Genomic DNA, 12,935 nt, shown 5'->3' on the forward strand with positions numbered 1-12,935 from the left:
GTGTGTGCATGCCTATGAGTCTATTTGCCAGGGCCTCTGTGTGTGTGTGCACGCATGTGTGCATGCCTGTGAGTCTGCTTGCCTGTGCCTGTGTGTGCCTGCATAGTCCAGAGGCTGACATCAGGATGTCTTCCTCAGTCACTCTCCAACTTATTTTATTTAACTGAAATAGATTCTGTCAGTGAACCTCTTGGCTAGACTGGCTAGCTGACCAGCAAGTCCCCTGGGATCCTCCTATCTTCATCTCCCCAGCTAGGGTATTTTAGGCGTGAATATTGAACCTGGCTTTTAAGTGGATGCCAGGAATTCAAAGTTCTGCTTGTGAGGCAAGAGCTTTCTTCATTGAGTCACCTTTTATCCTCTTCCCCCAGAGTATTTAGAGAGATCTGGATCTTTATGGAGGATTGTTAGCTGCATCAGTTCAACCAGAAGAGTGACCAGGAACTGCTCTGTGTAACTCAAGACTTCTTTCTTCCCTCCCTCCTTCATTCCTTCCTTTTTCTTTCTTTCCTTGTCTTTCTGTCTTTCTTTTTGTGTTTTGAACAGTCCACATTGGCTTTTTATTTATGTTTGACATCTCTATAAAAAGAATCCCGGGATTCCTCTCCTGTGTGCTTTCATTTTGCTTCTTCATGGTCCAGTAGAATGAAGCCACATGTTAAAACAGGAATGTGGGGCAACCTGTCAGGTTGGGAGCAGATTGTTCTGCCGTTTCTCTAGGTCCTTGAGCTGCATATCAAATCTAGGGCTGATCAATCCACACTTGTTCAGGCTGCCTCCTTTGGAGTCCACAATGGTCCCAGCTCTGTGATCATCAATGATTTAAAATTTGCTGATGTAGCTTTGCTTCATCATCTCAGTTAGGACGTGAGCGATGGCTTGGCAGCACGACCTGATGAGAGCCTGGTGTTTGCCTCTCTCCCCAGCATTCTTGGTGCTCCTGAGAGCACCAGCCAGGGCATGTGCACCATGGTGAGCTCATGGAAAGACGGCAGAAAGAGCTCCTCATGTATTTCTAACAATATATTTCTACATCTGACATCAGTTGTTGTAATATCACTTTCCTAACAGGTTCTAAAGAAGAGTAAAGATCAGAGACACACAAAGTTCAGGTCCACAGAAGTAGACTCTGTAAAGTTGAAGAGGACCAGAACCAGAGGTACACCAGCCCTGTCATTTGAGTTGAGACTATAGAGAGTCACACAGAGCTGTGTAGAGAGTGTCCCATGGATTTAGTCATGAAGTTGCCACAAAATATATGGAAGGTGAGTAGCATGGCTTGCCTGATGCACGATCAGAAAAGTGAGCCTTCAGAACCTAGTTGGGCTTGCAGGGAACTGGGTGAGTCTTGAAGGGCAGGTTAGGGCTCTTGGCTGAACCCTCATGGTGAGGTCATGTCCAGTCCCAGGCAGCAGGCAGTGTTTTAGGAGTGAAGCTGGACTCACTTCAGGAAGGAAACAAAGGGAGGAAGGATCCCAGGAGAGTTCTGAGGAGCGCGGCCACCCCAGGACAGGACTGAAGAGAGAAGCTACCTCAGGAGAGAATTGGGTGGGGCCACCCCAGAGAACTAATCAATACTCAGAAGTTGGACCCTGGACGTGGTCCCCACAGGTAGAATGGTGGCCTTTTGGGGCAGACACTGGGCTCTTCAGTGTAAGGACAGGAAAAGTGTCCTTCATGGGATTTCAAGGTGTAGATGTGGCTGGGTGCTTCTCATGCAACAGGTGTATACTAACTACCTGAATCAAAGAGATGGTCTTGAGTTTGAGAATTTTTATGTAATTATTTGTTTGTTTGTTTATTTTTTTTTGAGACAGTGTTTCTCTGTGTATCCCTGGCTGTCCTGGAACTCACTCTGTAGACCAGGCTGGCCTCAAACTCAGAAACCAGCCTGCCTCTGCCTCCCAAGGGCTGGGATTAAAGGCATGTGCCACCACAGCCTGGGTGTTGCTTATTTTTTAATTTATTTTTGAAACAGGGCTTTTCTGTGTAGCCCTGAGTGTCCTGGATCTCTGTAGATCAGGCTGGCCTAGAACTCAGAGGTTTGCCTGCTTCTGCTGGGATGAAGGGCATCCATCAGCAGATGTTAAGCTTTAAAATGTCAGTGGTGAGTCGGGCAGTGGTGGTGCTCAAACACCTTTAATCCCAGAGGCAGGCAGATTTCCGAGTTTGAGGCCAGTCTGGTCTACAGAGTGAGTTACAGGACAGCCAGGGCTATACAGAAAAACCTTGTTTCAAAAAACCAAAAATTAAAAAAATAAATAAAAAGAAAGAAAAGGAAAATGTCAGTGGCGATGCACACAAAAATGGTTATTTATTTTTTTGAGATGGGGTCTCATGTAGTCCAGGCTAGCTTCAAACTTATTGTGTATGTGAGGATGCCTTTAGTTTTCTTCTTCTTTCTTCCTTCCTTCCTTCCTTCCTTTCTTTCTTTCTTTCTTTCTTTCTTTCTTTCTTTCTTTCTTTCTTAGATCTATTTATTTATTTTATGTATGAGTATACTGTATCTGTATTGAGACACACCAGAAGAGGGCATCGGATCCCATTACAAATGGCTATGATTCACCATGTGGTTGCTGTGACCTGAACTCAAGACCTCTGGAAGATCAGTCAGTGCTCTTAACTGCTGAGCCATCTCTCCAGCCGGCCTTTAATTTTCTTATCCTCTTGCTTCCAACTCCAAAGTTGTGTGAATCCAAGTGTATGACACATGCCCAGTTTTCTGTGGCACTAGGGACTGAACCCATCTCTTCATGTGTACTAGGCAAACACTGTTATCAACTGAGTAACACCTCTTAGGGTGCTTCTCTCTCTCTCTTCCCTCTCTCTTTTCTCTCTCTCTCCCCCTCTCTTCTCTCTCTTTCTCTCTCTTTCCCTTTCCCTCTCCTTCTCCATCTCCCCTCCCTGAGGAAATAAGAGGTTATTTATCCTGGAGCCGTTTTGAGTTCCCATGGCCTAGGAATAGAGCTTTAGGTTGCCCCACATTCCTGTTCTAACGTGGAAGCTTCAAGAGGTTTTGATAGTTTGACACAATAGCAACAACAATAACAAGTCCTAAATGAAGGTAAATTTAAAATACATTAGTCCACCAGAGAGGCAAGACGGGGGAAGCCTTTCTATTGGGCCAAGATGTCATCTTATCATTTGAATAGATAGAGTTTTCCTTTTCTTAAGGAGATAAGAGACAGTTTGTTCTGGAGCCATTTTGATCATGGTTCTGGTAGACAGATTTAGGTTTCCCCAAATTCTATGTTCCAATAATCCCTGGTAGTGGTGGTGTTGTGAAGAAGGCCTTTTGAAATAACTAATTAATAATTCCTGGCGACAAGTCCACAACCCGCCTGGATGGTTGATGGTTTATGCTCCTGAATGAAAGACACACAGCCTTTGTCTTTTGATATGCCCTATTAGCACAATGGCTGGGCCACTGCCTAGCCTCCACTACTGGTAGAATCTACCTCCTACCGATAATTCCAAGTTACAACTTGTGAAGTTCTGTGTTCTGTTTTGGCTGCCCTGGACCCACCGTGGGTCTGGGCTGTGCTCCCTCGGTTCCTTTACATGGTGGCCATGCCTCTCTGTCCTGCACTCTTCTCTGACAGGGCGTCTCTCTTTTCTCCACACTGTCCCTGCTTCCTCTCTTCTGAACCCAAGCCTGGGAATTTCGAAAAACTACCTCTGTCTGTCCTTCCCAGCTATGGCTGTTGGCATTTTTATTTACCAATCAGAACTAATTGGGGGCAGGTTCCCAAAACCTTAAGCAGTGTAGGGGACCCAAATTAGCATTAGAGTACAGGCAGCATTAGGCCAAACCCACCTCAAAGGAACAGCGTGGGAGTCATAGACCTTCAATACAACCCACTAGGTCACCGCACCCAATTCTCATTACAACTATGGCTTACAAAGCTTTGATCTCATGGTAAGGATTCTGCCTACCTGTTTGCAGATCCTCTGAATTCGTGTATTAGTGCCAAGGTCAACACATAGGGACACACAAATCTTAGTGTTTATTAAGAATCCGTAGGTTGGGGCTGGAGAGAAGGCTCAGCTGTTAATCAGGCTGGCTGTTCTTACAGAAGATCTGGGTTCTATTCCCAGCACCCACATTGTGTCTCAAAACTGTTTGTAACTCCCATCTCAGGGGATCTGATGTTCTCTTTCAGTTTCTGAGGGCACACAGAACACATATGGTATATAGACATACATGTAGGCAAAACACACATACATACGGATAAATCTAAAAAGTAAGCAAAAAGCCAGAATTTGGGAAGTTTGATTCAATCTGTCTGCTGAAGTTGGTGGATTATGGGTATTTCTCATGTGGTAGTTATTAATAAATATCATTCCAAATTTCATAGTGTGATTATAAATAATAAATTTATCTAGGTTGGGGAGGTGATTCCATCAACAGAGCAAATGAGGACCTGAGTTCAATCCCCAGAACTCACACGAAAAAAGCTGGGTGTAGTGGCACACACCTTTAATCCCAGTCAGTGTTCAGAGGCAGTGGCAGATTTCTGAGTTCAGGGCCAGCCTGGTCTCCTGAGTTCCTGGGCAGCCACGGCTACAGAGAAACCCTGTATTGAAAAACAAACAAACAGAACGAAAAAGAAAAAAATACTATGGTCTATATAGTGAGTTCCAGAGCAGTCAGGGCTACATAGTAAGACCCTGTCTAGAAAAAAAACCAAAAACAAACAAACAAACAAACAAAAACCCCAAATCAAACCAAACCAAAACCAATCAAAAAAAAAAAAAAAAAGCTGGGTGTGATAAAATGGGTTTATAATCCCAGTGCTGGGATGTGGAGATAGTCAGATCTCGGGGGCTCCCTGGCTAACCAATCTAACCTCATCAGTGAGCCACAGGTTCTAGTGAGAGACCCTGTCCTAATAAACAAGGGTGGAGAGAAAGCTCAGCAGTTAAGAGCACAGGCTGCTCTTCCTGACGACAAGTGTTCAATTTCCTGTACTTTGTACTGGCTTCCAAAAGTGTCAGGTACACACATGGCACACAAATGCACATAGAAGCAAAACCACCCACACACATAAAAAAATAAAACAAGCAAGATGAGAGGCTTCTGAGGAATAGCAGCCAAGGTTGAGCCTCGGCCTTCACACGCACACACACCCGCACACACACAGACATGTGTTTGCACACACACGTGTGTATAGGCAGACGCATACAAATACACAAAATTAATCTCTTTTTGGAGACAGGGTCTTACAGATAATTCTGGTTAGCCAGACTGGCCTTGAACTCACAGAAATCCACTTGCTTCTGCCTCCTAAGAGCTGGGACTAAAAGTGTGTGCCACCACACCCAGCTGAATATTTGATTTTCTTTCTAAGATTTACTTACTTATTTTATGTATATGAGTGCTCTACTTTCGTGTATACCTGTGTGCCAGAAGAGGGCGTCAGATCCCATTATAAATGTTTGTGAGCTGCCACGTGGTTGCTGGGAATTGAACTCAGGACCTCTGGAAGAGCAGTCAGTGCTCTTAACCCCTGAGTCATCTCTCCATCCCTTGAACATTTGGTTCTTAAAGGAGAACCACAGTGGGCTGTGGTGTGGAGAGCTGTGGACAGCCCTGTCCACCCATCTTCCCAATGAAGAATCCAGCTGGTGTCCTGCAGCTCAGATCCAAACATCTTCAGTCCTGCTGCAGGGTGAGCAATATGAAGTGCTATGCAGCTGGGGAGCAACCCCATCCCAGAGGAGGTGCCACGCTCTGTTCAAGTATGGGACCTTTGCTGTCTCTAGTGGTAGATCTGAAAGCCATGGATGAGGTATGTGACCTCTGTGGATTCCTGTGTCATCCCAAGTCTAACTCTCTGTCTCTTCTCTTCTGCAGACTTTTACACTTCTTATAAACATGGCAAAATCTCTCAAGCTCCTCATCAGCCCATCGTCTAAATCCATCACTGCTGGTGAGTTAGTCTATACCAGCCAGAACTCTTCCTCTCCAGAAGTCATGGAGGAAATTGGCAAGGCTGTGGCAGAGGGGAATTTACAGAAAGTGATAGGTATAGTCAAAGATGAAATGCAGAGTAAGTCTAAATACACAGTCAAGATCGCTGTGACTGGGGACTCTGGCAATGGCATGTCATCCTTCATCAATGCCCTTAGGCTCATTGGACATGATGAAGAAGATTCAGCTCCCACTGGGGTGGTGAGGACCACCCAGAAACCAGCCCGTTACTCCTCCTCCCACTTTCCCTATGTGGATCTGTGGGACCTGCCTGGCTTAGGGGCCACAGCCCAGAGTGTGAAGAGCTACCTGGAGGAGATGCAGATCAGCACATTCGACCTCATCATCATCATCGCTTCTGAGCAGTTCAGCTCAAATCATGTGAAGCTGGCTGAAGCCATGCAGAGGATGAGAAAGAGGTTCTATGTCGTCTGGACCAAGCTGGACAGGGACCTCAGCACAAGTACCTTCCCTGAACCCCAGCTACTGCAGAGTATCCAAAAGAATATCCGGGAGAATCTCCAGCAGGCTCAGGTGAGGGAGCCCCCCGTATTCCTGGTGTCCTGCTTTAGTCCGTCTTTTCACGACTTCCAAGAGCTGAGAAACACACTGCAAAAAGACATCTCCAACATCAGGTATAGAGATCCTTTAGAGACCATTACTCAGGTCTGCGACAAATGCATCAGCAATAAGGCGCTCTCTCTGAAGGAGTATCAGATGCTCACGAAACGCCTGGAGGCAGCTGCCAGCCCCTCAGATGATACTGCCGACCTGGAGAGGGGTCTGGAAACCTACCAGAGGCTCTTTGGTGTGGATGATGGGTCACTTCAGAGGGTAGCTCAGAGTACAGGGAGACTAGAGATGGGCTCCAGGGCCTTGCGGCTCCAGAACTTGCTCCAGATGGACAGGAGACTGGGGCTCATGATGTGTTTTGCCGTGAACATGTTCCTCCGGGTTCTTGGAAGCTCACTGTGGTGTGGCTTGTGGAACTTCGTCATTCGCTACTTCAGACACCAGAGACACAAGCTCATCATTGAAATAGTTGCTAAGCACACCAAGACCTTCCTGAGGAGCGCTCTGAAGGACTCTACCCTCCCTCCTGAAATCCTTTGGGAAGGGTCTGGCTTACCCTCAAGTGGAATTCAGGCTGCCTCAGGAGGGTCTTTTTGCTGAGAACCCTAGCTATTCACTAGAAGTCGAGGGCTGTAGCAACAGCTTGTAATAATGCTCAACAATTTTAAAGGACTTAAGGAAATGGCTCATCTTCCTATACTCAATTCTAATACCCCGGTCCTTCAAAGTGCAAGTATTTGCTGAGATAATTAGCCAGGCTTTCCTAGTTCAGTTCCTAGATTGTTATGATTTCAGTCTTCATTGAGATGCCTGTTTAAATCAAATCTTTACCCTCCTAAAACATTAAAGTCGCCTTTATCGATATTGTTTTATTCTCATCTTTTTTTTTTAAAGACTTATTTATTTTATGTATACGAGTACACTGTAGTTGTCTTTAGACACACCAGAAGAGGGCATCAGATCATATTGCAGATGGTTGTAAGCCACCATGTGGTTGCTGGGAATTGAACTCAGGACCTTTGGAAGAGCAGTCAGTGCTCTTGACCACTGAGCCATCTCACCAGCCCTTATTCTTTATCTTTCTCCAGATACCCCTTGGTGGAGACTCAACAGGCACAGCATGCCACTTACAAATTTGGGGGGAGGAGAGGGTGGTGGCGACTGTCCCTTAAAATCTACTGCTTGTTGGGCCTGTGTGCATGCATGTGCGAGTGCAGGTGTGTGGTTGCCTGCATTCCACAGCATGTAGAGTCAGTTTTCACCTTCCACCATGTAGATTCTGGGGACTGAACTCACGTCATCAGGCTTGGCAGCAAGCACCTTTACCCACTGAGCCACATCACTGGCCTGCTAAAGATGTCTTTGAAACGTGATCAATCAGTGTTCAAGGAGAACACCAAGGGAGTAGAGCTCTGTACCAGCACAGGGAAGAGAGGCTTCCTCAAGGCCTGGGCCAGCACAGGGAAGAGAGGCTTCCTCAAGGCCTGGGCCAGCACAGGGAAGAGAGGCTTCCTCTATGCCTGGGCATCAACTTCTTAGCCTGTTTTCTGGTATTCCAGCAAGACAACTGAATTTAGATACTATAAAAGCAAATAGGGTTTATTAACTCACAGTTCTGGAGCCTGGGAGTTCCCCGTGGAGGATCCATCAAGTTAGCCTCTAGTGGCACCTTCACAATGGCAGGAGCTCGTGTGGAAGAGACCAGAAGCACAAGAGATCCAGGGACCAGGTTTCTCTTCTTTCAAACAGCTGTCCTTAAGGGAAGCAGCTGAAGTGCTGAGAACGTGATTGGTCCCTTCCTAAAGCCATGAGAACATGACCTAATTAAATCTCAAGAAGGCATATCTCGTGTGTGTGTGTGTGTGTGTGTGTGTGTGTGTGTGTGTGTGTGTAGGCGGTTCCTAATTCATTATTGGCATTTGCAGTCTCCCCTCCACGATTCTGAAAGTCTGCTGCTGAGGTCACCCTGTTAGCTTCCTGTTTTGTTGTGTTTTTACCACTCAGCTCTAACTGTTTTCTTGCCCTTTCTCCTGACCTACAAGTGCCCTACATAGTGTCGAAAGCCTTTTTGGACACTCAAGTAACTGAGGAAAGTAGTGTGGCCAAAAGCTGATGACTTTTGGCAATTTAACTGTCCCTTGCTATTCTTGGGCTAAATGGCTTCTGGCTGTTTAAACCCTCTCTTGCTATTCAGGGGCCAAGAGCTGGAAAGCTTCTGGCCATTTAACTCCTGCTGATAGCAGCAGGGGATTAGAAATAGAAACTTAGTTACTTGGGCTCTTTGCTTTCTCTCATGCTCTTCCCGCATGGCATCTGCCAACGTAGATTTTAAAAAGAAGAACTATTTTATTTTTGCATACATATCTGTGTAAGCTGTGTGCGTGTGGGGCTGGGGGAATACCTTCAGAGGCCATCTGGAATTATAGGCAGGTGTGAGCTAATGAAAAGGAAAAGTTCAGCACAAGCTTGCGTACTGTAAGCCTGAGATTGAAAGAGTTAAATTTGAGACTGGTGTTAGCTAAATGAGAGGATTACCGGAAAACCAAAGGGGCCCGGGGCCTTTGAATACAGATCAAAGTAAAGAAGAAAAAGTTGTTGGGTATCCTGAGGACTGACAGATCAGAAAGACATAAACGCGAAGATAGAAAAAAAAAAAATTGCAAGGACATCTGGAGCCTAGGCGTCTGGGACATGCCTGAACAAACATTGAGAAATGGGCCACCTGGCCCTCTTAGATTAGCTTAAGGTCAACTAGAAACCTTGAATAACATTCCCCTTTCACTCGAATAGCACTCCCCTTTCACTCCTTTTATTAGGAATTTTCAATTATAATCTGCACGTACTACATTTAAAATAGCCAATCATGTATAGCCACCCTGATTTCTTTGTTCCCTCAGACCTTTTCCCTATATAAACCTCTAATTTTCAAAGCCTCGTGGTCGCTTTCCCATCTCCTGCGTGAATTTGGGAGATGGCCCAGAGCTCCACCATTATAAAGTTGCCTCATGTTTTTGCATCAAGCCAGTCTCTTGTGTTTCTTTGGGTGTGCACCTTCCCGAGAATTGAGTGAGGGTCCCTTCGGGGGTCCTACACTACTTGACATGGTTGCTGGGAACTGGACTCAGGTTCTCTGGAAGAGCAAGTAAGTGCTCTTACTGCTGAGGCATTTCTCTAGCCACCTCCAACCCCAGGTAAAGGAGTAGGTGTGTGTGTGTGTGTGTGTGTGTGTGTGTGTGTGTGTGCGCGCGCGCGCGCGCGCGCTCGAGTGCATGTATATATCCAAGCCCTAATTATTAACACACATTAGTTGCAAAGATTAGTAACATTCACTGTGAAACATCCCCAAGTGCATGGTCACACCCATCTGCTGCTCCCAGACTGGAATGAGGACAGGAGATCTGTGGAGAAGTTACAGAGCTCTTAGGGAGCCCACAGGCAGTCTTAATCACTGCAGGCAACAGCGCCTGCTTTTAATATCTTCTCCTGACTCAGCTGACCTACTTTAGGTCATAGAAGTGAACTACATGGGTAGGTGTGAGACAGGGGCTGCTGGCCTTCAAAGGCACGAGGATCACAGACCCTCAGTGCTGGGCTGGGTGCTCCAGAGCCTGTGCTGTTCTGGGAAGGGGAAAGCAGGTGTCCTGGCTGGTTTTGTGTGTTAACTTGACATAAGCTGGAGTTATCACAGAGAAAGGAGCCTCCCTTGAGGAAATGCCACCATGAGATCCAACCGTAAGACATTTTCTCAATTAGTGATCAAGGGTGGGAGGGCCCATTGTGGGTGGTGCCATCTCTGGGCTGGTAGTCCTGGGTTCTATAAGAAAGCAAGCTAAGCAAGCCAGGGGAAGCAAGCCAGTAAGTAACACCCCTCCATGGCCTCTGCATCAGCTCCTGCTTTCTGACCTCCTTGAGTTCCAGTCCTGATGTAGTGACCCCGGAATTATTAATGTTAGCACTCTGTGGTTAAAACCTTACCTAAGAAACTCCAGTGTTGTGTATAGACAGTTTGTCCCTGCAGAATGCTTCTCATTTTTCCCTCCTGCCCAACGCAAGCACAATATTCAGGCAGCTCAGCTAGCACAGGGCTCCCTCCCCCCTCTGCCTCTTCCTCACAGCTACAAGAGAGAGAACTCAGACTAGTGTTAGAACAGCACTACCCATAAACCCCCTTAATGAAAACATCTCCTAGAGCCAAGTGCTAATGAGAGACATCCTCCCAGTCTAGGTATAGCCAAGGCTGGCTGGCACTCTCTGATAAGTGGCAGAACTCTCCAGGTGCCTCTCCTTGAGACCCCAAAGGAATAACAAACCCAGAGGGGATCAGAGCCCCCCCCAACCCATTTAAATCATAGAAAAAGGTAATCAGAGGTCAGAGACAGTTACGGAGCCATAAAATTAGCTCCTGATAACACCAAAACAGACACCCATTAATCCCCCACCAGCTTCAGTGCTGCCCTAACAAATGGTTATAGCATTTCAGTCCCCTCACTCTGAAGCATCCTAAGAACTCCCAATTTTGTATATAAGTCCATGTTTTTGCTAGGTTCGGGGTCACATGTGAACATTGGCTCTTAGTGAGTGCAACGCGTGTGAATAATAGGCTCTTTTGTAAGTTACAGCAGACTTTGCAATTCCTGGGCTCCTTTGGGTTTTCCCATGGACTCTGGGCACAACACTGACTTCCTTTGGTGATGAACAGCAATGTGGAAGTGTAAATTGAATAAATCCTTTCCTCCCCAACTTGCTTCTTGGTCATGATGTTTGTGCAGGAATAGAAACCCTGATTAAGACTGCAGGCATCAAGGGAATTTTAACAGCATCTTGGGACAGTGCAGCTGTCTCATGGAGGCCACCCCAGGCTGAGGGCTGGAGGGGAGGATGATGTTGTGTGGCTGTGGGAACCACTTCTCCATCTGTTGGAACACTGAGGCAGGGGCTTGGAGGAGCGCAGAGCAGCCCAGACACTTAGAGTGAGGGAAGAGGAAGCCAGGGACTGATAGAAGGTAGTCTTGCCACATGTGATCACAGGATACCCTTGGAATCTGGCATGGATGGGTTCTTTATGGAGCCTTGCCCTGAAACCCCCAGACCTGTTCTGGCTGTGGTGTGAAATACAGACACTGGCTCAATAGTTTCAGGCCTCTACTCCCAAGGTCATTTCTAATGCCGCAGGGCAAGGGTGAGCTGGGTACTGTGTCTCCTGAACTCTGAGGAATCCCGAGTGAGAAAAGAGCACACTGGAGACAGGGTAGTCTGACTGGGTAGATTAGAAGGGCTCCCTGCTAGGAGGGAGCCAGTGAACAAGTGAACAAAGCGAGCAGTTACAAGGAGCAGCCTTGTGAAGGGTCTGCTGCTCTTGTGAGGACCACTAACAAATAAGAACCTTGGGAATAAAAAAATTCAGTTGCCCTGGGGAAAACACACAGGGCTCCCCAAGGAAACCACTGACAATAAGGCCAGATCAGTGCCAACTCTGACTTAGAGAGGGTACTTCTAGAGCTGAGTCAGCTCTTGGGATGCCTGGCTGGAGAAGATACCAAGGCCAGAGCTGAGCTCGTGTCTGAAACTCTGCAAGGTCTCACCAAATATAAGGAAACGAACATAGTAACCAATCCAAATTCTACTAATGTCACTGCTTTGCCCCCTACCGATCATATTAGGGGTTACTTAACACTTCTGAAAATTTCCCCTCGCCCTGCATAAAAGCCCTCAGGCCACCGCCATTTTGATGAATGGTTGACCTCTGAATGCTGGTAATTTCTGCAGAATAAACACTCTTTTTTTTTTCACATACTATTTGAGTGTGTGTGTGGGGGGTCTTCCTTCAGCGATTCTCGGACCCAATCACACTCTAAGTGCTGGAACTCACTGGATCTGAAGATGGGCATCTCCCAGGGTTAGGTGCCCACATCTGAGCAAGAGGGGCTTTGGGAAGGGAGGCAGCAGGTTCAGACCAGGCAGCTCTGACCTCAGTCCGGATGGCAGGGTTCCCGGGCAGATTTCCAACCTCTACAGCTGGCCATCCAGCAGAGTTCCTCCCCTCTCTCGAGAAGAATGTGGAGTCTAAACTGCTAAATCCTGAAAACTAGCCATTTCCAGGAACTGAAACTGAAAGTTGTTCTGGCAGCAGGCCCCGCCCCTCGGTGGGAGGCAGACAAAACTCAAGCCTAGGGAGTTGCTACAAGGGCCAAGGAGGAGCAGAATCTGAGAGGGAAGACAGGAGCTCAGGCTGCCTATCAGCTGCTCCTGCCTCTTCTAATCGATCTTCCCCACGGGACCCTGCCCCTCCACACCGTCTCCTCTCCTTCCTGACCGTCCTAGCCCTGGATCACAGTTTTGTAAGGCTTCTGAGCAGGTAGGTGAGGGGCTCCTGCTTGGTCTATAAACC

General features: G+C 46.9%; 1 protein-coding gene and 1 long non-coding RNA gene across 3 annotated transcripts in view; both read left to right on the plus strand.

Moving 5' to 3' along the window:
• LOC116077686 (immunity-related GTPase family M protein 1-like) overlaps positions 1–12,935 on the plus strand; it is a 23,272-nt gene that overhangs the window by 1,056 nt on the left and 9,281 nt on the right. The window contains exons 2-3 of one of the 2 annotated variants that reach the window (XM_031352397.1): positions 1,072–1,265; positions 5,858–7,411. In XM_031352397.1, coding sequence (XP_031208257.1) covers positions 1,227–1,265; positions 5,858–7,147 — 1,329 coding nt within the window. In that variant the 5' untranslated portion in view covers positions 1,072–1,226 and the 3' untranslated portion in view covers positions 7,148–7,411. Of the gene's footprint in view, positions 1–1,071; positions 1,266–5,857; positions 7,412–12,935 lie in introns of those variants that run through there. The other variant, XM_031352398.1, reaches the window with a different exon arrangement.
• The window catches only part of LOC116077687, a 3,546-nt gene continuing 3,304 nt past the window's right edge, over positions 12,694–12,935 (plus strand). Inside the window, exon 1 of the long non-coding RNA XR_004113299.1 lies at positions 12,694–12,902. This is a non-coding gene — a long non-coding RNA (uncharacterized LOC116077687). The remainder of the gene's footprint in view (positions 12,903–12,935) is intronic.

This window comes from Mastomys coucha, unplaced genomic scaffold (genome assembly GCF_008632895.1).
Source record: "Mastomys coucha isolate ucsf_1 unplaced genomic scaffold, UCSF_Mcou_1 pScaffold5, whole genome shotgun sequence".
NCBI lineage: Eukaryota > Metazoa > Chordata > Mammalia > Rodentia > Muridae > Mastomys > Mastomys coucha.